The 27,781-nt window shown below is 46.0% G+C and overlaps 1 protein-coding gene across 11 annotated transcripts in view; it reads left to right on the top strand.

Moving 5' to 3' along the window:
- The window catches only part of LOC136677641 (receptor-type tyrosine-protein phosphatase S-like), a 178,030-nt gene extending 160,205 nt beyond the window's left edge, over positions 1–17,825 (top strand). For 10 of the 11 annotated variants that reach the window (XM_066655229.1, XM_066655222.1, XM_066655228.1 and 7 more), the window contains 8 exons: positions 39–193; positions 5,665–5,950; positions 6,366–6,544; positions 7,031–7,157; positions 7,266–7,391; positions 7,919–8,073; positions 10,713–10,848; positions 14,764–17,825. In XM_066655229.1, coding sequence (XP_066511326.1) covers positions 39–193; positions 5,665–5,950; positions 6,366–6,544; positions 7,031–7,157; positions 7,266–7,391; positions 7,919–8,073; positions 10,713–10,848; positions 14,764–14,832 — 1,233 coding nt within the window. In that variant the 3' untranslated portion in view covers positions 14,833–17,825. The remainder of the gene's footprint in view (positions 1–38; positions 194–5,664; positions 5,951–6,365; positions 6,545–7,030; positions 7,158–7,265; positions 7,392–7,918; positions 8,074–10,712; positions 10,849–14,763) is intronic. The other variant, XR_010796386.1, reaches the window with a different exon arrangement.
- Positions 17,826–27,781: the final 9,956 nt, after the last annotated feature.

Below are 27,781 nucleotides of genomic sequence, written 5' to 3'. Positions count from 1 at the left end.
TCTCTCTCTCTCTCTCTCTCTCTCTCTCTCTCTCTCAGAGTGGCTGTAATGAGAGGAGAGAGGTCAGACAGTTCCAGTTCACAGCGTGGCCAGATCATGGTGTACCCGAGTACCCCACCCCCTTCCTGGCCTTCCTGCGTAGGGTTAAAGCTTGTAATCCTCCAGACGCCGGCCCCGTCGTCGTTCACTGCAGGTCAGTACACAGTGACGAGTCTTTTCCACACTTAATAACCAGGGCGTCATTCATTTACTCATTTTCTCATGCCTCATTCGCATCAAGTCATTCGTGCATACATTCCTCCTGCAGTATTTTACTATGATGCACATGTCATCGTGGCACCATCAGCAAGAACAGACATCAGTTCCCTCACTGCTGAGTGTGCACAGTCACCCCCTGCTGCTGATTTCCGTCATAAAGCCTGAAAACACAAACATTTTGCTTTGTTGGACGTGCACCTAGAAAACAGGTGACTGATAGTTCTCTCTGGAATCGTGTATAAAATACCTTTCAATGTAAAATAAAATCTAAATTTAAACCTTGTAGTTTAAAACCTAAAACATTCCTCTCAGGATCCTTAATTAGAATTAGAATCACGTGATTGGCCACGGTGCTGCACACAGAGGAATTTGTTCTCCACATTTAACCCAATCCGTGCAGTGAAACACACATTTACACACACACCAGTGAACACTAGGGGGCAGTGAGCAGCGCCCGGAGCGGTGGGCAGCTCTAGACAAAGAAGCAGTTGCTGAAGTGTGTTTATCTTTAAATCTGCCCTCAATAAAACAGTTGTGCTTCATTCAAATTGTGAAAGTTTTATGAAAATCTAGAAACTAGTCAGAAGAACTGGACTTGCCCTGAAAAACATGGCCCTTGCTCAAAATAAAGAATGAACCTCTAAGTATTTCAAATGTCAGAGTCAGGAACTTTACTGTACATTGCAGAGGCCATTGCTCTAAGACTGCAAGTGAAGCTCAGCTTCCCCTAAAATGTGAAAAAATAAGTGATCAAATATATACTGTTGTGTGTACATGTCATTGAATAAAAACGCACTACAACGCGCTCAACTGTTGTTCAGAATCAGCTTCTTATCACTGGTAAAGACGCGGCTTTCCTCTCAATCATTCCCGCAGCTTCACAGTGCTTTAAACAGTGTCCACAGAGTTCAATAGAGAAGCAGCGAAGTGCAGCGAAACGAGACGAGTCATTGGATAAATGCTGGGCTTTGTCCCGCCCATCGGACGCTCAGCATCTCTGGGGGTCTATGGGGCAGTGGGCTGGCCTCGGCTGGCCCGGACGCTCAGCTTCTGCATGATGATTGGATGATCTGTCTGAGGCTGAATCCCTTTTTGATTGACAGCGAAATGAGTGAATCAGCGATCCTTTGGTGTAAAGATCCGTGGGAGCACAGGCGGACACACTTCACATGGGCCAAGGCCGTTTAAGCAGCCTAGCTCTGCTGGCCATTGAGAGGACACTAGTCAAGTCCCTGGAAAAGACGCCTTGTTGGTACGACAGGGTCACAGATCATTTTCTTAAAAAGGAACGGAGGGTAGAATTTACGTATAAATAAACCCACACATTTTATAATTGAGATTCCCCTCCTTGAAAGACCAGCATCCGCCACTGGTACCTTGGTACTTTTCACTGGTCTGCTGCTGTCTGCTTCTTCATTTTACAGATACGACACAACCCGTGTTTAGATTTCTCGTTCTGAGTTGAGTGTGGTCAGTGTAGATCAGACAGTCCTTGGCCTAAGGATTTCAGTGTACAGTAAATATTTCGTGAGGCAAATTCCAACCTAATCCCCGAAAAGTCTGCTCTAAATCTGATTAGGATTAGAAGTCAGATGTTGATTTCTCCTCCTCTTTCAGTCGCCTGTGGCAAAAACTCTTTATCTCTTTGACCCCCTCTCTCTGTATCTCTCTCTCTCTCTCTCTCTCTCTCTCTCTCTCTCTCTCAGTCTTTTTCTCTCTCTCTCTCTCTCTCTCTCAGTCTCTCTCTCTGTCTCTCTCTCTCTCTCTCTCTCTCTCTGTCTCTCTCTCTCTCTCTCTCTCTCTCTCTCTATCTATCTATCTCTCTCTCTCTCTCTCTCACAGTATGTGGCTGATAACTCTTGTCTAGATATATCTTGCCCACGGCCCACTCTCCAAGGACTGTAAGATCACCTTGGAGAGCCCTCTCATACACAAACATGCACACAGCATGATGTCAGTCTGATCTTCAGCTCTTAGAAACCACACTGTTCTCTCTCAGCTGGATACAAAGATAGAAATGGCACCAAATACAAGAAGTGTTCATAACCCGATTAGCATACATTCATCTACACGAGTGGTTCTTAACCTTTTTCACACTACCACGGCCTTTTGGCTGAAAAATATTGACACCGATCTCTCTTTTATATTAAGAATTGTAGAAATCCGCTGTCGTACCGCAGCTATCAGGGCCCTGCTTTAATTGGGGAAGACCAGAGTGAAAGCCTTTCAGGAGAGTATCTGCAGGTAGCAAATATTTATTACAAACCAGAGCGTATCTAATGTCTGCTGGTTAATTCTTTCATAATGTACATGAGGTCAATACTGATCATCACACACAGAGTAGAGGAGGCATTCAGAGATATTCACTTTCATTTCTGTCTCTTGTTGCTGTAGAAAAGACAAACTGAGTGTAGAGAGGGGCGGTGAAAGGTTGTGAGGTCTCTGCAGGAGAAGTCATCGTGCGCATTGTGGCATTAAACAACACTTACATCCACCACTGCTCCAAGAGGGATGTCCTTTGGTTTGCATTTGTGTATTTTTATTTGTCCGGCCACTTTCACACCTCACATCCCCAGGTTAAAAATGCCCTTCTTCCTTCTGTACACAGCTGTATACAATGTACACACGTTACTACACTAATGGACACATCACTTCGTAGGCTTTGATTCGTTATTATAAACGATGATAATATTGAACTAATTATTGTCCAAAATAAAAATGTTCAAATTATTTAAAAATATATGAAATATCACGATTATAACATGCATTTTTTGTGAGCGCTTAAAGCTTGTATCTTAAAGCTATGTACGTGAACAAATAAGCCTCATTATATATTTATGGTTTTTGAGATGAATACTTGATTTTCACAGTGCAGTGTGTGTTAATCATGAATTTACCAGTGCTCCCAGGTCCTCTGTGATTGTTTATTACACTGAAGGCTCTCAAGGGAAACTGAAGCTCTCCATGTGGCTAGTTTTGCTGTTGTTAGATGGATATTCATTGTTTTATGCACTGGCCTCAGTCGAGCCCAGTTTATTCTTCTGAAGAGGCTGAAGGAGTCATTAAAAGTTGAATAATTTCAATAGCTGCATTTGAACAGTTAGACTACGGTCATGAATTTTATCATAACGACATACAGTACAGTACACCGCCGCTGGGCTTCAGCATTCGCCACCAGGGGTGTTTTGAAGGGACAAACTAAATGACATTGTTAAAATTGATCATGTGCGGCATGGTGGAGCAGCAGGTAGTGTCGCAGTCACACAGCTCCTGGAGGTTGTGGGTTCGATTCCCGCTCCAGGTGACTGTCTGTGAGGAGTGTGGTGTGTTCTCTCTGTGTCTGCGTGGGTTTCCTCCGGGTGACTGTCTGTGAGGAGTGTGGTGTGTTCTCCCTGTGTCTGTGTGGGTTTCCTCCGGGTGACTGTCTGTGAGGAGTGTGGTGTGTTCTTCCTGTGTCTGCGTGGGTTTCCTCCGGGAGACTGTCTGTGAGGAGTGTGGTGTGTTCTCCCTGTGTCTGTGTGGGTTTCCTCCGGGTGACTGTCTGTGAGGAGTGTGGTGTGTTCTCCCTGTGTCTGTGTGGGTTTCCTCCGGGTGACTGTCTGTGAGGAGTGTGGTGTGTTCTCCCTGTGTCTGCGTGGGTTTCCTCCGGATGACTGTCTGTGAGGAGTGTGGTGTGTTCTCCCTGTGTCTGCGTGGGTTTCCTCCGGGTGACTGTCTGTGAGGAGTGTGGTGTGTTCTCCCTGTGTCTGTGTGGGTTTCCTCCGGGTGACTGTCTGTGAGGAGTGTGGTGTGTTCTCCCTGTGTCTGTGTGGGTTTCCTCCGGGTGACTGTCTGTGAGGAGTGTGGTGTGTTCTCCCTGTGTCTGTGTGGGTTTCCTCCGGGTGACTGTCTGTGAGGAGTGTGGTGTGTTCTCCCTGTGTCTGTGTGGGTTTCCTCCGGGTGACTGTCTGTGAGGAGTGTGGTGTGTTCTCCCTGTGTCTGCGTGGGTTTCCTCCGGATGACTGTCTGTGAGGAGTGTGGTGTGTTCTCCCTGTGTCTGCGTGGGTTTCCTCCGGGTGACTGTCTGTGAGGAGTGTGGTGTGTTCTCCCTGTGTCTGTGTGGGTTTCCTCCGGGTGACTGTCTGTGAGGAGTGTGGTGTGTTCTCCCTGTGTCTGTGTGGGTTTCCTCCGGGTGACTGTCTGTGAGGAGTGTGGTGTGTTCTCCCTGTGTCTGTGTGGGTTTCCTCCGGGTGACTGTCTGTGAGGAGTGTGGTGTGTTCTCCCTGTGTCTGTGTGGGTTTCCTCCGGGTGACTGTCTGTGAGGAGTGTGGTGTGTTCTCCCTGTGTCTGCGTGGGTTTCCTCCGGATGACTGTCTGTGAGGAGTGTGGTGTGTTCTCCCTGTGTCTGCGTGGGTTTCCTCCGGGTGACTGTCTGTGAGGAGTGTGGTGTGTTCTCCCTGTGTCTGCGTGGGTTTCCTCCGGGTGCTCCGGTTTCCTCCCACAGTCCAAAAAACACACGTTGGTAGGTGGATTGGCGACTCAAAAGTGTCCGTAGGTGTGAGTGTGTGAGTGAATGTGTGTGTGTGTTGCCTGTGAAGGACTGGCGCCCCCTCCAGGGTGTATTCCTGCCTTGCGCCCAATGATTCCAGGTAGGCTCTGGACCCACCGCAACCCTGAACTGTATAAGGGTTACAGATAATGGATGGATGAATGAATGAAAATTGAACATATTGACATATTATCAGCATTTTAACTTTGACAGCCTCAAAAAATAAAGTAATATAATGTTAAAAGCTCCATGTTGTTCTATGTTGTTGAGTACATTATTTCACTTACTGTTTTGTTCGGTGTAAAACTATTCAACAAATGGAGTCAGTTTTTATTGATACTTGAGTTTTCATGGCACATTTTATCATTTTTAAATATTTGTAATCAAAATGAATCATTCCCATTAAACATTCACACATTAAACACCCCACCCCTAAACACACACACACACAAGCCTCAGTGGGTCATGCTAAGATTATGGGCTTTCAAAGATAACCCTCTCAAACCGATGTGGAGACTATTTGGAATTAGAGAGGAAATGGAATGGGGGCTTCTACCCGCCCCTGCGCTGTCCTCTGACACATACCCACTGGGTCTGGCTCAAGGCAGGGAGCACTTTACACTCTCTTTGGAGCAGCAGAGTAATCCCATACAGTTTAGCTTTGGCCACATCTGTCTGGGAGGTCTGTGCCTTATTTGCATATCGTATTTGGATCCAGTAAGAGTTTACAAACAGTAAATACAACAAAGTATTACAACTTTTACAAAGTCACTCATTCTTTATTTTCCTTTGTGTGTATACTCATCCTCTCTTCTGTGTGTATTCATAACACTGCATTATTACTTTTTCACGTCTGCTTCTTTCTCTTTTTGCCTCAGTGCTGGTGTGGGCCGTACGGGCTGCTTCATTGTTATCGATGCGATGCTGGAGCGGATAAGGCACGAGCGCACGGTGGATATTTACGGCCACGTCACGCTGATGCGCTCTCAGAGGAACTACATGGTGCAGACAGAAGATCAGTACGGCTTTATCCACGAGGCTCTGCTGGAGGCTGTGGCCTGCGGAAACACAGAGGTGGCCGCACGCAGTCTGTACTCATACATGCAGAAGCTCTCCCAGGTGGAGAGCGGCGAACACGTCACCGGCATGGCTCTGGAGTTCAAGGTACAGACACTGCCACGTAGTACAGACTCTTAAAGGGATGGTTTAGTTTAATAAAATTTGTCCGTCAGTTTTGTACGTACTGCACCGTGTCAAATTACAGGTTTCGCTGAATTCGTGAGTTGAAACATGCTATATTTTGCGATTAATTCAATTGTGTGTAGATGTGTTTTCAGGAGACAGTGTGTAATTGATTTTTTCAAATGGTTTCACAAATAAAAAACACGTGAAAGTATTTGAAATGTTGCCAAGGCTGTAGAAAACGTTACCTGGCGCAAGACCTGTTAAATCACACTGTATTTCCAAATAATGAATCTAAGAGAAAAAGGCAGCCGTTATCCTCACGCAAATGAGGGCATTGTCCAGCCAATGTTGGCCTGCTTTGCCGAACACACGTCTGTTCTTTCTCCTCTCGCAGCGTCTGGCCAACTCTAAAGCTCACACGTCCAGGTTTGTGACGGCCAACCTGCCCTGCAACAAATTCAAGAACAGACTGGTTAACATCATGCCCTACGAGACCACACGGGTCTGCCTTCAGCCAATCAGAGGCCTCGAGGGCTCTGACTACATCAACTCCAGCTTCATCGATGGATACAGGTAAATAAATAAATAAGCTAAAAAACTGTAAGATATGTTACAACCCTGTTTTTGACTTAAAAATGGCAAAGAAACTGTTGAAAATCATAAAAGAGATGAGGATAATGCTTTATTCCTGCTCCAGAGATGGGTAATATTGACTTAATGTTCAGATTATTTAGGTAGGAACCCACTCTAAATTTGGGAGAGTGCTAACTGCGTGAAAGTAAACACAGACCCAAAGTGCCACACAACTAAACACATCGAGTTATAAATGACTTTCAGTGGTAATTCAAACTGTGAATAAGAACTTACAGACAAGTTACACTTCAGACACGTATAAACAACACGGAGCTTCAGAATGTAAACAAACCAGAGATAACTGCAGTTCCCCACAATCTTAGGCATCCCCTTTAAATGTAGTACCTAAGTGAATGAACTATTATATAACTTGGCATTGTCTATTTAAACCCATTCTGATCAGGTATTACTTTGTGTGGTTTTCAGGCAGCAGAAAGCATACATTGCTACACAAGGTCCATTAGCAGAAACCACAGAGGACTTCTGGAGGATGCTGTGGGAGCACAACTCCACCATCGTGGTCATGCTGACCAAACTGAGAGAAATGGGCAGAGTGAGTAATCACTGCTGCAAACATTAGAAAGCATTCGTTATTTGTTCATTATCCCCTGCAATGACCCTTCATTCTTGGTTGTGTGTGTGTGTGTGTGTGTGTCCACAGGAGAAATGTCACCAGTACTGGCCAGCAGAGCGCTCTGCACGGTACCAGTACTTTGTGGTGGACCCAATGGCAGAGTACAACATGCCTCAGTATATCCTCAGAGAGTTCAAAGTTACAGACGCAAGAGTAAGTACCTTTTTACAAACAAAGATTAGAACTTCAAACCATCTACTAAAATTATTTAAATTTACTAAACACCGTTACTATGTAAATTCAAAGACTTTACTGCTTGGTGGAGCTTGAGAAAATGTTGGACAATGTTCATATTTAATATTTGATTGCTGTAGTGCCATATGCTATTGTATTTTTGGTATTTTTTTGCTACACTCTTGTATTCTATTGTTTTATTTGCATTTTACAAATTTGTAGTGGTCAGGAACACTTAATTTCAGCTTTGGTATTTTCACAGTTACGAATAGCAACGGAACTTCACTGGTTTATTACTGTACTTTTCTGACAGGCATTCTCACGGTATAGATTTTTTGTTGTTGTTAAAAGCTAGTTGCTAACGTCCAGTGAGTGGACACCACAGAAGGCTTTCAGATTTCAGATGTCATATTCTTGACATGTTGTGACTGTTCAGTCAATCTCATTACGCCCACTCGTGTGTGTGTGTGTGTGTGTGTGTGTGTGTGTGTGTGTGCTATCTGAAGGATGGACAGTCTAGAACGGTCAGACAGTTCCAGTTTACAGACTGGCCCGAACAAGGTGTGCCAAAATCAGGAGAGGGCTTCATCGATTTCATCGGACAGGTGCACAAAACCAAGGAGCAGTTTGGGCAAGATGGACCAATCAGTGTCCACTGCAGGTCGGTACCAGCGCTTCAGCAGACTCTTATATGTCAAAATAGAGGCAAATAAGAATATACAGATGTGTGGAACTGGTTGAAATTCTGGTCTCATGAACTTGTTGACCTTGTTGGAGTCCCATTTCTTAATGTTACCCCCTACCCCTTGTTTTTATGTGAAATCTTGTCCCTTGGAACCCTTCAAGACCCTGATATGTCATCAGAACACAATATAGCAATATCTGTAGCAAGATCTAGTTCTGGACTTTATTGTAGTTAAATTTAGGGCACCATGCCTTTAAAAACATTTAACAGACATATTATATCACCCACTCCTTACTCTCTGTGATACAAAGCTGAATTAGTTACTCATTCATTGTTTGTTTTGTTTGAAACTTCCAGTTCCACCTTAAATTTTGCAGTAGCCACAGGTGCTAAATGTAGCTGCTTCGCCATTTAAAGTGGAACAGGAAATACAGAGACATCAGCAAAATATTATCGATGTTTTAGGCTTGTTATGAAGTAAAGGCACATGCTGCATTGAAACTACATAGTTTTTTAAAAAAGAAAACATTATTTATGGGTTTCTTTGGAAGTTTGCGCCTCCGTCTTTGCCACAGATTCACAAGACATTCATAGCCCTTTGTCTGAAGTGTGCTCCTGAAAAGTGGCATATAGCCCTCACCCCTAGGCCCTACCCCTCTCTCCCAACGAGAATGAGACACCCCTACCCCAAGGCAAAAGAGAGGGGTAGGGCTAAGGGGTGGAATAGGATTCACGTTACATGCACCCCTTCTCAGTTTTTGAATTAAAGTTCATCCAAATCTGACGATCTCCATAGATGAGCATTTTCAACAGAACACTGTGGAGCAGCTACATGTGGAGCCCGAGTGCACTGTGCTTAATTATTTCCAAGTGTCAACTACAAGGGTAGAAGGGCTCCCCCAATATTGGGCTGAAGAGAAAACTGTGTTCTCTAAATTAACGACATAGACTTGTGAAAGAGAATTTTGTTCCACTAATGTAGGGAGACACTAGATGTAGTAACACTGCTGTCAGGATTTGATTGCATTTATCCCCCAGAGCATTAGCGAGGTGAGGTACTGATGTTGGATAATTAGTGTTGGATCATAAACACCACTCCAGCACATCCCAAAGGTGTGGAAGCTGCTGCAAAACTCCCTTTTAATACTCTTGGTTTTAGGAACACTGATGAGTAGGTGTTATAGACACATACAGTGTATTATGGCAACAGTGTTTAAATCCTACACCTAAACCTTAAGTTAGCTGTGGCCGTTTATGATCCGATCAGCAACCAATCCACACACTGGCCTCCCTGGTGACTAAGACTGTATCAGGCCCCACTGGCACCGTTAATGCATACACAGTGCCACCAGTCCCATGTGAACCTTACGTGATATTTTCCTTCTTATCCTGTTTCTGGTAAGTCATTCACAGTTGCCCTTAGATTTCTTAGTGTCTAAATCATGAAAAGAATGTCACTTTGCTAAAAAAGCTATACAAGGAGTAATCACTTTGTAGGTAACAGTATGACATCCAGTGTCACAAACATTTGAGATTACAAGTCAGAAGTGATGATTCTGATTGTGGTAGAAGCTTCTTTTGCTGTTTGCTACATCAACCTTGTAGCTCCAGTGAAAGTAAAGAAGTGATTATTTAAATTCAGGGTAGAATTATAAATGCTGTTATTTTTCAAGCTGTTTTTAAACATAAGAGGAATATAATCCTCATGCAGTAAGTAAAACCAGGACCATGACTCAAAATGTATGAGAGCAGTCTCATCAGATGGCTCATGACACTGCGCCCTTGACTAGAACATATGACCCAGCACTGCTCCAGAGACACTGCACATGCTATGGGTTAAATATAAATGTCCTTGGAGGCCACCAGAGGCATGTATCACAACTGAAATCCTAGCTTTAGTGTGTAACAGTGCACTGCCAAGACCTGCAAAACCTAACATTTCTCAGTACTTTACAACTACTGTGTTTAGTTGGAAAAGTTGTCAACTTGATTTTGAAAAAATGTGATGTCCACACAGGTCATGATCATTACATGTGGAAAATGACTGGGTTAGTGTTTTCACACAGTTCTTGTTGAATATTTATATTTTAGTATATTTATTTAAATACTATTGTGAATATCCCAATGTTCAGGGTATTTGAGCTCTAATGGAAGGCCGTGTGTTGGTTTAAATGAAGCTGAAGTCTGAAGTCAGTGCAGACCCATCTCGATCCTGCTCTTGATCCAAATGCTTATGCGCGTTGGTTATGGATGAGCGTAAGGGGAACTGATGGTCCATAAGGAAGTTAAGAGGGAGCTCTGTAGGGCAGTGGAGAGGTCAGGATCATGTCTGCATGGACCACTGGGTCACATAAGATTGACTAATTAATCAAATAAGAACGATTCATTAAGCAGCCGTCAACTTCTCAGTCTAATTCACTTACTCGCTTACTCATTCTCTCTCTCTCTCTTTCTCTCTCTCTCTGTCTCTCTCTCTCTCTGTCTCTCTGTCTCTCTCTCTGTCTCTCTCTCTCTCTCTCTCTCTCTCTCTCTCTCTGTCTTTCTCTCTCTCTCTCTCTCTCTCTCTGTCTCACTCTCTGTCTGTCTCTCTCTCTCTCTACGTCTTTCTCCTTCAGTGCGGGTGTGGGGAGGACCGGTGTGTTCATCACTCTCAGTATTGTTTTGGAGAGGATGCGTTATGAAGGAGCTGTGGATATCTTCCAGACGGTCAAAATGCTGCGTACACAACGACCCGCCATGGTGCAGACTGAGGTAAGACCCCAGCACTGTCCCATTGATCCAAGCACTGACCCACAGTCTCAGTTTAGTGCCACTGTCCCAGCACCAACCCAGTGTCCCAGCACCAACTCACTGTCCCAGCACTGACTCACTGTCCCAGCACGGACTCACTGTCCCAGCACTGACTGAACTGTCCCAGCACCAACCCAGTGTCCCAGCACTGACCAAACTGTCCCAGCACTGACCAAACTGTTCCAGCAACAACCCAGTGTCCCAGCACTGACCAAACTGTCCCAGCACTGACCGAACTGTCCCAGCACCAACCCAGTGTCCCAGCACTCACCAAACTGTCCCAGCACTGACCGAACTGTCCCAGCACCAACCCAGTGTCCCAGCACTCACCAAACTGTCCCAGCACCAACCCAGTGTCCCAGCTCTGACCAAACTGTCCCAGCACTGACCGAACTGTCCCAGCACCAACCCAGTGTCCCAGCACTCACCAAACTGTCCCAGCACCAACCCAGTGTCCCAGCTCTGACCAAACTGTCCCAGCACTGACCGAACTGTCCCAGCACCAACCCAGTGTCCCAGCACTGACCAAACTGTCCCAGCACCAACCCAGTGTCCCAGCACTGACCAAACTGTCCCAGCACTGACCAAACTGTCCCAGCACCAACCCAGTGTCCCAGCACTGACCAAACTGTCCCAGCACTGACCAAACTGTCCCAGCACCAACCCAGTGTCCCAGCACTCACCAAACTGTCCCAGCACTGACCGAACTGTCCCAGCACCAAGCCAGTGTCCCAGCACTGACCAAACTGTCCCAGCACCAACCCAGTGTCCCAGCACTGACCAAAACTGTCCCAGCACTGACCAAACTGTCCCAGCACTGACCAAACTGTCCCAGCACCAACCCAGTGTCCCAGCACTGACCAAACTGTCCCAGCACCAACCCAATGTCCCAGCACTCACCAAACTGTCCCAGCACTGACCGAACTGTCCCAGCACCAACCCAGTGTCCCAGCACTGACCAAACTGTCCCAGCACTGACCGAACTGTCCCAGCACCAACCCAGTGTCCCAGCACTCACCAAACTGTCCCAGCACCAACCCAGTGTCCCAGCACTCACCAAACTGTCCCAGCACCAACCCAGTGTCCCAGCACTCACCAAACTGTCCCAGCACTGACCGAACTGTCCCAGCACCAACCCAGTGTCCCAGCACTCACCAAACTGTCCCAGCACCAACCCAGTGTCCCAGCACTCACCAAACTGTCCCAGCACCAACCCAGTGTCCCAGCACTCACCAAACTGTCCCAGCACTGACCAAACTGTCCCAGCACCAACCCAGTGTCCCAGCACTGACCAAACTGTCCCAGCACCAACCCAGTGTCCCAGCACTCAGAAAAACTGTCCCAGCACTGACCAAACTGTCCCAGCACCAACCCAGTGTCCCAGCACTGACCAAACTGTCCCAGCACTGACCAAACTGTCCCAGCACCAACCCAGTGTCCCAGCACTGACCAAACTGTCCCAGCACTGACCAAACTGTCCCAGCACCAACCCAGTGTCCCAGCACTCACCAAACTGTCCCAGCACCAACCCAGTGTCCCAGCACTGACCAAACTGTCCCAGCACTGACCGAACTGTCCCAGCACCAACCCAGTGTCCCAGCACTCACCAAACTGTCCCAGCACCAACCCAGTGTCCCAGCACTCACCAAACTGTCCCAGCACCAACCCAGTGTCCCAGCACTCACCAAACTGTCCCAGCACTGACCAAACTGTCCCAGCACCAACCCAGTGTCCCAGCACTGACCAAACTGTCCCAGCACCAACCCGGTGTCCCAGCACTCAGAAAAACTGTCCCAGCACTGACCAAACTGTCCCAGCACCAACCCAGTGTCCCAGCACTGACCAAACTGTCCCAGCACTGACCAAACTGTCCCAGCACCAACCCAATGTCCCAGCACTCACCAAACTGTCCCAGCACCAACCCAGTGTCCCAGCACTGACCAAACTGTCCCAGCACCAACCCAGTGTCCCAGCACTGACCAAACTGTCCCAGCACTGACCAAACTGTCCCAGCACCAACCCAGTGTCCCAGCACTGACCAAACTGTCCCAGTACCAACCCAGTGTCCCAGCACTAACCAAACTGTCCCAGCACCAACCCAGTGTCCCAGCGCTTACCAAACTGTCCCAGCACTGACCGAACTGTCCCAGCACCAACCCAGTGTCCCAGCACTCACCAAACTGTCCCAGCACCAACCCAGTGTCCCAGCACTCACCAAACTGTCCCAGCACCAACCCAGTGTCCCAGCACTCACCAAACTGTCCCAGCACTGACCAAACTGTCCCAGCACCAACCCAGTGTCCCAGCACTGACCAAACTGTCCCAGCACCAACCCAGTGTCCCAGCACTGACCAAACTGTCCCAGCACCAACCCAGTGTCCCAGCACTGACCAAACTGTCCCAGCACTGACCAAACTGTCCCAGCACCAACCCAATGTCCCAGCACTCACCAAACTGTCCCAGCACCAACCCAGTGTCCCAGCACTGACCAAACTGTCCCAGCACCAACCCAGTGTCCCAGCACTGACCAAACTGTCCCAGCACTGACCAAACTGTCCCAGCACTGACCAAACTGTCCCAGCACCAACCCAGTGTCCCAGCACTGACCAAACTGTCCCAGTACCAACCCAGTGTCCCAGCACTAACCAAACTGTCCCAGCACCAACCCAGTGTCCCAGCGCTTACCAAACTGTCCCAGCACTGACCAAACTGTCCCAGCACTGACCAAACTGTCCCAGCACTCACCAAACTGTCCCAGCACCAACCCAGTGTCCCAGCATTGACCAAACTGTCCCAGCATTGACCAAACTGTCCCAGCACTGACCAAACTGTCCCAGCACTCACCAAACTGTCCCAGCATTGACCAAACTGTCCCAGCATTGACCAAACTGTCCCAGCACTGACCAAACTGTCCCAGCACTGACCAAACTGTCCCAGCACTCACCAAACTGTCCCAGCACTCACCAAACTGTCCCAGCACTGACCAAACTGTCCCAGCACCAACCCAGTGTCCCAGCACTCACCAAACTGTCCCAGCACCAACCCAGTGTCCCAGCACTCACCAAACTGTCCCAGCACCAACCCAGTGTCCCAGCACTCACCAAACTGTCCCAGCACTGACCAAACTGTCCCAGCACCAACCCAGTGTCCCAGCACTCACCAAACTGTCCCAGCACCAACCCAGTGTCCCAGCACTGACCAAACTGTCCCAGCACCAACCCAGTGTCCCAGCACTCAGAAAAACTGTCCCAGCACTGACCAAACTGTCCCAGCACCAACCCAGTGTCCCAGCACTGACCAAACTGTCCCAGCACCAACCCAGTGTCCCAGCACTCACCAAACTGTCCCAGCACCAACCCAGTGTCCCAGCACTCACCAAACTGTCCCAGCACCAACCCAGTGTCCCAGCACTCACCAAACTGTCCCAGCACTGACCAAACTGTCCCAGCACCAACCCAGTGTCCCAGCACTGACCAAACTGTCCCAGCACCAACCCAGTGTCCCAGCACTCAGAAAAACTGTCCCAGCACTGACCAAACTGTCCCAGCACCAACCCAGTGTCCCAGCACTGACCAAACTGTCCCAGCACCAACCAAACTGTCCCAGCACCAACCCAGTGTCCCAGCGTTCACCAAACTGTCCCAGTACTGACCAAACTGTCCCAGTACTGACCAAACTGTCCCAGTACTGACCACTGTTTAATGTATTTCCTCCAAATGAATTGTTTAAATATTTACAAGCAGATTAAAATGCTATATAGATACAATCCTATAATTAATAACATTCATTTCTGCATAGAGCAAAGACTCTAGCTCAGCTTCTGTGTCCACATACAGCACAGTGGGATTAAAAGTGTGGATCTCTGTCTTTCTACAGGACGAATACATGTTCTGCTACCAGGCTGCTCTCGAGTATTTAGGAAGCTTTGATCACTATGCAACATAAGCGAAGGAGGACAACATCATCTCAGCACCGTTTCTCAACAATCTTCAACAGTTCACAACAACAGCTTGTTCCAACAGAACAGGCCCCCGCTAACTTTACCGTAACAATGAATGATGCTTTTGCGAAGGGATTGGTTCCTTTTTTGTATTTAGATTTTTTTGTTTTTTGGTTTCGTTTTGTTTTTTTGAAGCACGATGACATCACTGAACGGAAACGACTTTTTTTTTTTCTTGGAGAAGAGGGAAGAAAAATGACAAAATGACAAATGACAAAATTACAAAGAACACGTTTTCTTTTTGTTTTGTTTTTTCTCTGGAGGACTTCCCGGGGAAGTTCTTTATCACACAGCAAGCTTATTACCTCAGTGTTCAAATATTGATATTAATGTCGTGGTGGGCTTTTTAGAAATATTACAACATGGATGAGAAATGAAAAACCTATTTAAAAATAATTAAAAAAACCAGACTGAAAAAATGGTGTAAAAAAAAATTTAAACGAACAAAAAAAAAACAATGACAAACATTGAAATCAAAAGCCTGAGAAATTGCTGCACTCTTCAACTGGAGTTTTACCCAAACTTTATTTGCCAATGAAAGGGTGGAAAAGGTGAACTCCATTGGGCTGTGAGGACAAAGAGGAGGAGCGTGACCTTGTGTTTTCCTGGAGACAAAGGATTTTTTGGTGCCCTGGAGGAAGCGGAACTCTACCTTCTGTGCCTAAAGGAGCAGCAACAGCAGAGGGTTCAGAGGCTAGGAACTCCTCAGAGGAAACGGCCGTCGTCACTGACTCATCTTACAGTACATTAGTAATGTGATATAATCAGTTTCAGTGTCTCTTTTACTCCTGGTCGCTCGGAGCGCTATTGTGATTGAAACCTTGCCTTTTGAAGAGCTATCAGATTCCTTGATAGATTTTGCCGGTTGTCCGACGGAGCGCCTGTGAATACTGTTATTATTATGGTGTGTGTCACTCTCTTTCTCTTTCTCTTTCTCTTATCTCTCTCATTCTCTCTCTCTGTCTCTCTCCCTCTCTCTCTCTCTCTACGAATATGCTGCTTATACCCTGTGTGTGAAGAGAAAAACAAAGGGGTTTGCAACGGCTTGAACCTATCCTTTCCCTTTCTCTAACTTCTCCTCCCCTCAAATTGGATCCAAATGATTTATTTTTCAGTTTAACGATCGGTTTAATTCTTATCAGGCCCCAGCTTTAACAGAAGATCTACATCGAGATGATGTCACCATTCCATCGACCCATGATGGTCTGCAGTTCCTCTAAAACGTCTCAGCAAGAGCCCCGAGACCGGCAGACCCGAACCATTTGGAATCCTCAGAGCCACGTCCCGCGAAATCAAACGCTCTGCACAAGACGGCGTGACAGTGTTCCTCTTCAGAGATCTAGTGAGTGAATTTCAAAGCACTCCAGCTTTCCTAATGAAAGCTCCAAAAGCTTCAGCAACTTTCATTAAAAATCCTTGTCATGCGTCCTCCCTCCCCCCTTAGACACTTTTCACTGCACTTCTAGGGATTAAAAACGCTTTCGTCCCGAAAGCCAAGCTCCCCGGACCGACTTGTAGAAGCTGAGAGAAGTCGGTCTGCTCCAGTTACTCACTCCTTTAATTAAAACCCCAACTGTGAAAAGAAAAGAAGAAAAAAAACGTAAACCGTTTCCCTCTTTGTTTAGTAAGGCGTCGTCCGTAGGAGTAGCACAAACCTTAGTTTCAGAGAAATTAGCACAAGCCGTCTTCAAACGAAACGGAGAAGGTCTCGGGACAGTTTCGTCGTAGGTCTTCGTCCTCGTATCTCGACGAGAGACTAAAAGTGAGCCTTATTGTTGTCGTCGAAATATTTAACCAACTTTCTTTTTTTTAATTCAGTTTTGTTGATATTATGCTTGAATTTTTAAGGATATTTCTATTATTTTTTGAGTCATTATTGGAATATAATCAAAGAGATGTTGTGTAGTTGGCAAGCTAATGTGACTGTACATGGTCCCTATGTGATTTTTTTTTTTATATATATAAATATATATATATTACCTGTGCACTGAAGTCTCTCTTAAAGCATCCTGTAGGAACCCTACAGCACGAGGCCATGAACAAGCTTTGTTCCTTGCCAAAAAATGGCCAAGGGACACTCTCACTGTTCCTGATTTTCTTCTCAACGCTCCTGTGGCCTGTTCCTCTCGCAGGTGAAGTGCAGTTCTACTAAAGACCGGCCCAAACAAGACCAGAAAGAAGAGAGTTTAAATGCGAGGACCCTGCCTCTACTCGTGATGCCCACTAAACAACTGTAGAAACGTATCGTAGCGTGAGGGGTTAAAAATGGCCACCGTAAGCCTATCGTCCAGTTGTTTAAAGCACACTCCTCCTCCTCCGAGAGTTCCTTTAACTTATAAATGACCCTTATTTATCTAGTATATGTATTTATATGAACTACTCCCCCTTCCTTTACGTTCTTAATAACAAGCTACAGAAACGGTAAATAAAACATTGCACAGTCTACAGCCTTTTCTCAGATCAAATATCAGCTCTCTGTTACAGAACAAAGGAGCACATAGATTTACATTCCAATGCACTTTGATCCAAATGCACAGTTTAAAATGAATTGAGGAGATGAAAGTCTTTTTTTTTTAATCTACCAGAAACCTATAGTCCCTGAAGGTAAAGCACATCTGAAAGATCTTTGAACGACTCCGAAAGAAAAAGGAACCCTCTTCAGAACTGTGCAACCTTTCAAGTACTTTCCCAGCAAGCTTTTGATGTGCTGTGTGTCAGAGATGTTAAAGGGACAAAGAAATATGCTAACTGTAATTCTACAAGAAGTCTCAAAAAAAAAAAAAGAAAAAAAAAAAGCAGTCCCCAAGATTGACATTTGCGATATTCAGGCCACGTGCTACTGAGTGTTCACACCTTCTTCAAACTTCTACTTCTATCTCTGCCGATTTATTTGAAACCATGTATGTAGATATGTTGACTTTGTATTAAAACAGAATGACTGGATATACATTACTGTACCGTCTGCTGTCTTTCTTTACGTGTTAAACGTAATATATAAATGTGTGGTCTACCTTTTTTACAGCACTAGGCAAATGTCATAATTCCATGCATTTCAACAATTTAATTTAATAAGACATTTAATTAGAGCAGGGCGGCACGGTGGCGCAGCAGGTGGTGTCGCAGTCACACAGCTCCAGGGGCCAGGAGGTTGTGGGTTCCATTCCCACTCCAGGTGACTGTCTGTGAGGAGTGTGGTGTGTTCTCCCTGTGTCTGCGTGGGTTTCCTCCGGGTGACTGTCTGTGAGGAGTGTGGTGTGTTCTCCCCGTGTCCGCGTGGGTTTCCTCCGGGTGACTGTCTGTGAGGAGTTGGTGTGTTCTCTCTGTGTCTGTGTGGGTTTCCTCCGGGTGACTGTCTGTGAGGAGTGTGGTGTGTTCTCCCTGTGTCTGCGTGGGTTTCCTCCGGGTGACTGTCTGTGAGGAGTGTGGTGTGTTCTCCCTGTGTCTGCGTGGGTTTCCTCCGGGTGACTGTCTGTGAGGAGTGTGGTGTGTTCTCCCTGTGTCCGTGTGGGTTTCCTCCGGGTGACTGTCTGTGAGGAGTGTGGTGTGTTCTCCCCGTGTCTGCGTGGGTTTCCTCCGAGTGACTGTCTGTGAGGAGTGTGGTGTGTTCTCCCTGTGTCTGCGTGGGTTTCCTCCGGGTGACTGTCTGTGAGGAGTGTGGTGTGTTCTCCCTGTGTCTGCGTGGGTTTCCTCCGGGTGACTGTCTGTGAGGAGTGTGGTGTGTTCTCCCTGTGTCTGCGTGGGTTTCCTCCGGGTGCTCCGGTTTCCTCCCACAGTCCAAAAACACACGTTGGCAGGTGGATTGGTGACTCAAAAGTGTCCGTAGGTGTGAGTTTGTGAGTGAATGTGTGTGTGTGACTGTGTTGCCCTGTGAATGACTGGCGCCCCCTAGAGGGTGTATTCCTGCCTTGCGCCCAATGATTCCAGGTAGGCTCTGGACCCACTGCGACCCTGAACTGGATAAGGGTTACAGATAATGAATGAATTTAATTGGAGCAAAATTCCGGGAGTAGGATCATGTTTAGACTCTTTCTCTCAGCCTTATATCCTTTTATATATCTATATATACACCCTGTAAACTCACAAAGTCTTTTCCATGATGGACAAACTCACTCCCACATTAAACCAGGTCTCCACCCCTTTTCTTCTCGTATTCACCTGTCCTATGGGGGGCTCAGCTTCACACACAACTCTAAGCCACCCTGATCCCCTGCACAAAAATATATCTGAGTTAGCCTTAGCATTAGCATTGTGGCCTTCACAGAAGTGGTCCATATTAGCAAACATGGAAAAAGTGACCAAACGTCCAGCCAGTTTAGAGGATTAAAAAAGTCTGTACACTACAGTTAAAATGCCAGGTGTATTTTATTGTATCGTAGAACAATAGAACAACTATCACAGAACAGAAGTAAAAGTGAACTGATGACAGATGAAGGGGTTATAGTAATGTGAATGTAGTATATTAGTGATGTATGAGTCTGAGGAAGGAGGAGGGGATCAGTGATTCTGTGGGAGTTAAAAGTAGGTGCAGAGTTAATTTGAGATAAAACAGCATGGCCAAGCATGATAGTGTAGATGAGACAAGGCCAGGATCTTTTACAGGACACGGGCTGGATCAGGGCGACACCTGGAGAGCAGCAGGACGTCTCAAAGCATGAGAGAGACAGGAGAAAGAAAACCAGACAAAGGGAACAAATACAAATAAAGAGGTTAGTAGGGTCATGGTAAAGAATGGGCAAAAAAGCCCTGCGAAAAAAGCTTCCACAGGTCAGGCAAGAGAACCCAGCGACAGACAGCGTGTTGGCGGTTACCAGAAAGCTAACTAAAAGAGCTGTAGCTATGGTCATATGACCGGGTTAATACAAAGTAGTGATAATATAAAAACCAGCTCTAGGCCTTTTCAAAACTTTGATGTTTTGGTGAATCCACTCTTTGGTTAAAGGGGATGTATGTTTTGGGTTGTTGTTGTGATGATTGGTGCAATTAATGACGGTGCAAATCCTCATCATCTTTTAAGCTTTTTAAGCTTTTTAGGTGGTCTATATACAACTACTCTACTTCCCTTCTGAAAAGGTCCTTGCCCTGCTGAAATTGTTCTTCAGATTGATGAAAAAAAAATGTTAATATGGTTCTATGTAGCACCTTTTTGAAGACTGTTTGGTGCAGTACTTTAACGTGTTCTGTTATTGTTATAAAAGTCTGGCTGGTTACAACAGAAGGACCCTCTTTAGTGCTGTAAAGAACCATATACACCACATTCCCCATAAATCTGAAGAACCATTTCACCATGCAGGGGCTTCTATCCAGAACTCATGGTTCTTTGTAGAGCCTTCGCCTTGAAGAACCTTCTTTTTTACGAGTGAAAGTAAATGTCTGGATAAAATGACTAAAACAGCTGAATACGGGGTTAAACAGAGTCACTTTAAGTGTTGCCATGGATACCCGACTACTGTTCGACTTAAGTTTGAATGTGGTTGGTTAGTTATGAACACAGCCATGTTCACAGTTTTAAAAGGGTGTGCACACTTATGCAACCACATTATTTTCGGGTTTTATTTATTTATTAAATTACGTTACATAAACCTGTCATTTTAAAAGTACACCAAGTAAGATTTGTTTTTGTGCCAGGGGCTCCCCCTAGTGTTATTTATTTTTACAGCACTGAACAGAAATCAAGGGAGGAGAGGTGTGGTTTGCTGCCCTCACCCAAAAGTTACATAGTGCAGTTTCTGCAGTGCTGAGCCCAGATGTTGTAACAACAACAGAGGCACTGTTCTCCCTGTTACAGCTCAGTGAAGCATCAAAGATTTTGAAGCTGTGATTTTAAGGTAAAAATATAACAGTGTTCCTTTATCAGGGGCACGTAGACTCGTTATATTCAATGTAAGTTCACTATGTGCTGAGTTGTATGGTCTATATTGAAAAGCATGAAATATTGTGACACGGTAGAGCAGCTGCAAATGAGCCTAATGTTATTACCCAGATAACAAACAGATTATGAGGAAAAATGTGTTTTATTTTACATAATATTACACTTATCAGCTGCAACACCTCCTTGTTTTCACACTCATTGTTCATTTATCAGCTCCACTGACCATCTAGACTTCACAGACTGTAGTCCATCTGTTGCTCCTAATTTTTTTAGCTACTAGAGGAAACACAAACTGTGCAGCATCAGATGCACTGTCTCTTACTCTTACTCCATGGACCAACAAGGTAGGTACAGTGAGAGGGCACAGGGTTTAAAAACTCCAGCAGCACTGCTGTGTCTGATCCACTCTACACCAGCACAACACACCACCACCACGTCAGTGTCACAGCACAACACAGAACTACAAAGTGCACATATATGGTCAGTGATTGAATGAGAGATCTAACTACATTCTAAACCTAGTGTCCCCATACCTGACGCTTTACATAATGCTGAACCCAGACATATCCACTAAGTGGTGTTACATACACAGTGTGTTGAGTATTCATGGACAGGGAACACAGTAAAATGTGCTGGTCTCAAGCTGTGGAAAGCTACTCTTTTCAATCAAACACAACCAACAGAGAAGGACCTGAGGTTCCATGCTTTCCTCCCTCTTTTAATGTATCTACAAAGAAAAGGAAGCGCAGTTGAGAGAGCCCCATACAGCTAATGTAAAGCCAGAGTGTTTACTGTGTGTTTTGTGGCCTTTTGTTCTTAGTCCAGGGAATGTGTTCCCTATTTAGCCTCAGGGGCTTCAGCTGAAATGCCTCTTTCTGTTTGCACTAGATCTCATTACTCCATTACTGTCCCCTGGCCTGTGTCCTAGGAAACAGGAGGTAATGTAATCCTGCAAATGTCCAAATGAGGGCCAGGTAACGCTCTTAGCTGTTATTCAAGTCTTCTTCCTATCATGTGAAAAACGCCATTCTGAAGAGCTCAGAGAGTGCATTCTTTGCTAATTGAGGCCCAGGAATCTACAGCTCTCAGAGGTATGCTCCTGAGGTCATGGAGATGCTGAGGAAAAGAAGCTGGTGGAAGTGGCAGTGGTCAGCGGACAGTGAAGATAATGCAGCTTCGGATGGATCCCTGAGGTGAGCGTTTTTTCGTAGCTAGTCATGGGTCCAAATATTAGTCCTGGGGACTCTACACTGAACATTTTTTGGGTTTTTACCACTTGTAGCACACCCAGTTCAGCTCATTAATCCTCATATGTAGGTTTAACAGGACAAAGGCAACACAAAAAATGATGTCAGTGTGACTTCTCAAAATTTAAATCACACATCTGTGTGCAGTCACGAGAGGCTGGTTCTTCCTCCCACAGAAAACAATCAGTGTCAGGAATGCTACTTTTTTGTAAGGCTCATGGTTAAGGCTTACACATGACCTATGTCCACAGTGTGTAGAAGCTAAGTTGTTTATTCCTGGAACAGGGGACCTGTGTCTCCACCCATGCTGGGGCAGGCATATCCAGAGCGTACTGGTTTTCTCTACATCTCTAGGACGATGGTTATCACGTCTCTTCTCATTGTTCTGTGATCCTAAGATAGCGTTTTTGCTGCTGTGGAATGATGTGGAGAGTTTGACATTTCCTTGGGTCATAAAATCACAACATCATGTGATAATAATAAAGAGCTACTAAATAAGCTATTATTATTATTATTATTATCGTTACACTTATATAGCGCCTTTCTAGACACCCAAGGACGCTTTACAATTCACACTGCTCAGAACATTCAATCCACACACTGGCGAGAAGCGGCAGCCAAACGCGCACAGCGTGCTCTTGACCAGGAACGACCGTCCACCTGGAGGACTGCATCGGGCACTAGGATTTCACCCAGGACAGAGTGCCAATCCATATCTGGGCGCACACACATTCACTCACACATACACACTCATACACCAGGACAGTTATTAGACAGAAGCCAATTCACCTACCCTCCATGTTTTTGGACTGTGGGAGGAAACCGGAGCCCCCGGAGGAAACCCACGCAGACACGGGGAGAACATGGAAACTCCACCCAGATGGGACTTGAACCCAAGATCCCAGCGCTGGGAGGCGAACGTGCTAACCACTAAGCCACCGTGCCGCCCTAAAGCTAAGCTAATAATGCTAGTTCATTTAATGATTGCGTACAATCACAGTTTCCTCTGGTGGTTTACATTCTGAAGCGTCTTTTGAGGTGTTTGAGGGAAAAACGTTTGTCGTTTGTATGCGGCTGAACTGTAAGTTTTTATTCACTGTTTGAATAACCACAGAAACTCATTTGTAACAGAGTTTGTGAGGTGTTTAGTTTGTAGCACTGTCGCTAATGCAGTTAGCCGTCTCCTGGGCTTGGAGACATTTCCACCTGATCTGTAACGGGAAAAATAAGTCAATATTAACCACCTATGGAGCAGGAATAGAGCAATGTCCTCATTTTGGTTCGTGCTTTTCAACGTTTAGAGTTCTCTACATTGTCTAAAAATACTCCAGATTCCTCTGCCATGAGGAGAGAGAGAGAGAGAGAGAGAGAGAGAGACAGAGAGAGAACTAGCATAATGGTCAGAGACAGTTTGTCTTTTCACTTATACATGAGACAAAATCCCTTTTGTAGATAATTGGTTTTAGTAATCTCATAATTGATTATCAGAACTGACTCATCTGACTTTCGTATCCCAACAAACTTTAACCAGTTACAACAATAGTGGCTAATTCCGTTGGCACCTGTTAGGTGTCTTGCCCAAGGTCTCTTATTAATATAGGGTTGTGTTCATATTCGAGCTGAGTATCAAACCCTACTCTACCATCTGAAGGGCTCCTGTTATGCGTTATCCACCGTCCTTGTTGTTTTCCTATAGAGTTAAACCGACGTTGTCAGAATTAGCATCTTCTCTTGCTAATTAATGTGTTAGCATGAGGTGAATGCTCGATAGTGTGTTACATGAAAGGACACAAGAGTTTATCTCACTGCTTTTCCACCCTGAGCTGAGTTATGATCTCCGATAACAGCTCCTTTTTTTAACCACAGGCTGCTGTCTAAGCTGTAATCCTCCTACTCGAGTCGGGCTGAACGTCCTGAAGGAAACATCTAAATTCTTGTTTGTTTCGATCAAAAAGACCACAATTATCCACTTCTTGTGACTTGATGCTTGAACATTGAGTGCTCAGACCGCCTGATAGTTGTGCTGGTGATGTCTAAACTCAAGTGTTTGGTTGCTTCTGATTGGTTTGTCTTCGGTTCTGTGTTATCAGGTTAAACGTTCAAAAGTGTAGGCTGTAAATAAAAACTGCAATTTCAGTGTAAAATTGATTTATCTTTTAGCTCTGCTCTGGGGTTGAGACCTTGTGCCCTGAGGGTGCTCCAGGCCACAGAAGAGCTGTTAATGATGCACATAGCATCACAACAAGCTTCAAATCCTTTTTTCTTTCTGGTTTTCTTTTTCTGTCTTGGCTATCACGTGGAAGATCACATCAGAATATTTCTTTACTTGGTCTCTCTTTCTCTTTCTCTCTCTCTATCTCTCTCGCTCATTTTCCCACATCCATGCACACGCTCTTCAGAATGTACACATTTACCTGTTTATTTCACTTTGCTAACACACTTATCAGCGCCAGGCATTTGGGCCCCTAATGCACTCATGTTGTTGTTCAGTGTGTGTGCAGGTGGCAAGTGTGAACAGGTGCAGGAGGTGGAGTTAATGCTGTTTGTGGCACAAAGGGAACGGGGGTGGCGCAGCAGCAGTTTGATCAACTGTATATTAATCTGCTACATGTAGGAAGTGTTGAAAACACAGGTTGCAGTTTCATAGATTTGAGCATGGCTTAGTGCTTTCCTTTTGTCTTAACGACATTTTTCAAAGGCCTCTTTTCTGGTGTCCGAAGTTATAACGATAAAATTATAATGAGAGTAAGTATATAGGGTTTTTCCTTTACCCAGTGATGTTCCACAACAATGAGCCACGTACTACAGAGATACTAAAGCCCCAGTCAGGCTCCATGGCCTGGAGGAACTGAACAGTGGGGCTGGGTACAGCCTTAGTCCCCAGGGAGGCAGATGATGAGTCTGTAAATCGAGCTCGGTGGGGAGGATGGGTTTGGAATGGCAGGCCATACTACTGAGCTTCTGGAGGCACTGTGGGCTGAATTCATATTGAGATGACCCCCTAAGGAAGTGGGGCACTCCACCCGTAAAATGTTGGGGAGCCATTGCTGTAGAGAACCACACAGATTCTTATACGGCATCATTTCATTGAACACCTCCACTGTCTTCTTTATTTTAAAGAGTGTATTGGAGAATAACGGTAAAGACTGGTTTTCTAAGACATAAGGCAAGTCAGTGTTGTCCCTGTTGTAACATCACCAGCTCGAAACATCAGGAGCTCTGTAATTAACTGAGGAGAGTGTGCCCTCAGGACCCGAGTACGACACCCCTGACCTACTGGATGGAACGGTCAATACCAGCTAATGGCTTTAGCTATTGTTTACCTAAGAAGGCCAGTTAACCGCAAGCTGCTTCAGTGTTTCTGGAAGACAGTATCAAAAACAGTAGCATCATTAGCATTTAAGCAGGTGCAAATACACATTACCCCTAGAGATACTCTCATCCCAAAAGGTACTGCATGACGTTTCATCACTGATCCACAGCTCAGTGCAGTGTACTGTACACTACTAGAGCCAATGCTGACATGGAGCACGGTGAACGTAGGGTCAGCTGCCGCTGTTCCAGAGCATCCCATTATGTTTCGTGTTTATTTGAGGAGATTATGCAAGCGGTGCGTGTGCAATTGAAGGTCTGTGTCCACAATGGGTGCGCAACAATGTGTGTGCCCTTTATACACTTGCATTTCAATGCTGGATAAATGGCACCAAAATAATTCAGCTCTGACAGAGATAAGGCCGAAGTGTGTAACCTAAACCAGCAACAGAACAGCTACGCCATGACAACCACCATTGATGAAATATGACTCAACCGCTAAGAGGCTTATATCTAATAAGAGAGTACAGATCTGTGTCTTTCTGAACATTGTGTTTTGTTTAGTGGGGTGTATTTAAACCATAGGTGTCAGTAAAATTCTCTTCACTGTGGTTACAAAACATAGAGGCTATAATAACAGCTTATTATTAGATTATATAAAAATAGTATTATACAAATTATATAATTATATATTATTAGAAAAGTAATGTATGGGAGATCATTTGATTTAATTGATTTAAATGAGTTTCCTCCGCAGGGTGTCTGGACTCTCCCTTAGAGACAGGGTTAGGAGCTCGGACATCCGGGAGAGACTCGGAGTGGAGCCGCTGCTCCTCCACGTCGAGCGGAGCCAGGTGAGGTGGTTTGGGTGTCAGGTCCGGATGCCTCCCGGACGCCTTCCTGGTGACGTGTTTGGGACATGTCCAATGGGGAGGAGGCCCCAGGGAAGACCCAGAACACGCTGGAGAGACGACATGTCTCGACTGGCCTGGGAACGCCTCAGTGTCCTCAGGAAGAACTGGAAGCAGTGGCTGGGGAGAAGGAAGTCTGGGTTTACTTACTCTGACTGCTAGGACTGCTTCCCCATGACCCAGACTAAATTGTGTAACTCTCACATGTTTGTAGATGTATAGCTTTATATAATTATTATGTATGACATCAACATTGCCGTTAAATCAGCAGTAAGATGAAGAGACACACAGACCCTGCAGTGACCTGTGGTGATCTGTGTGGTAACGTTTAAAATCAAATAGGTGACGTGTATTAGAGGATCCAACATGTGTCAGTGCTCTGTTTTTAAACTCTTATTAAGCAAACCTCACAAACTAAAACTGCAGACACAGGGTGAACACACCACACTCCTCACAGACTGTTACCTGGAGGAAACCCACACAGACACAGGGAGAACACACCACACTCCTCACAGACAGTCACCCGGAGGAAACCCACGCAGACACAGGGAGAACACACCACACTCCTCACAGACAGTCACTCGGAGGAAACCCACGCAGACACAGGGAGAACACACCACACTCCTCACATACTGTTACCCGGAAGAAACCCACGCAGACACAGAGAGAACACGCCACACTCCTCACAGACAGTCACCCGGAGGAAACCCACGCAGACACAGGGAGAACAAACCACACTCCTCACAGACAGTCACCCGGAGGAAACCCACACAGACACAGGGAGAACACACCACACTCCTCACAGACAGTCACCCGGAGGAAACCCACGCAGACACAGGGAGAACACACCACACTCCTCACAGACAGTCACTCGGAGGAAACCCACGCAGACACAGAGAGAACACACCACACTCCTCACATACCGTTACCCGGAAGAAACCCACGCAGACACAGAGAGAACACGCCACACTCCTCACAGACAGTCACCCGGAGGAAACCCACGCAGACACAGGGAGAACACACCACACTCCTCACAGACAGTCACCCGGAGGAAACCCACACAGACACAGGGAGAACACACCACACTCCTCACAGACAGTCACCCGGAGGAAACCCACGCAGACACAGGGAGAACACACCACACTCCTCACAGACAGTCACCCGGAGGAAACCCACGCAGACACAGGGAGAACACACCACACTCCTCACATACCGTTACCCGGAAGAAACCCACGCAGACACAGAGAGAACACGCCACACTCCTCACAGACAGTCACCCGGAGGAAACCCACGCAGACACAGGGAGAACACACCACACTCCTCACAGACAGTCACCCAGAGGAAACCCACGCAGACACAGAGAGAACACACCACACTCCTCACAGACAGTCACCCGGAGGAAACCCACGCAGACACAGAGAGAACACGGCACACTCCTCACAGACAGTCACCCGGAGGAAACCCACGCAGACACAGGGAAAACACACCACACTCCTCACAGACAGTCACCCGGAGGAAACCCACGCAGACACAGGGAGAACACACCACACTCCTC

The sequence above is a fragment of the Hoplias malabaricus genome, chromosome Y (genome assembly GCF_029633855.1).
Source record: "Hoplias malabaricus isolate fHopMal1 chromosome Y, fHopMal1.hap1, whole genome shotgun sequence".
Classification (NCBI taxonomy): Eukaryota; Metazoa; Chordata; class Actinopteri; order Characiformes; family Erythrinidae; genus Hoplias; species Hoplias malabaricus.
This window is presented reverse-complemented; position numbering and strand designations above follow the sequence as displayed.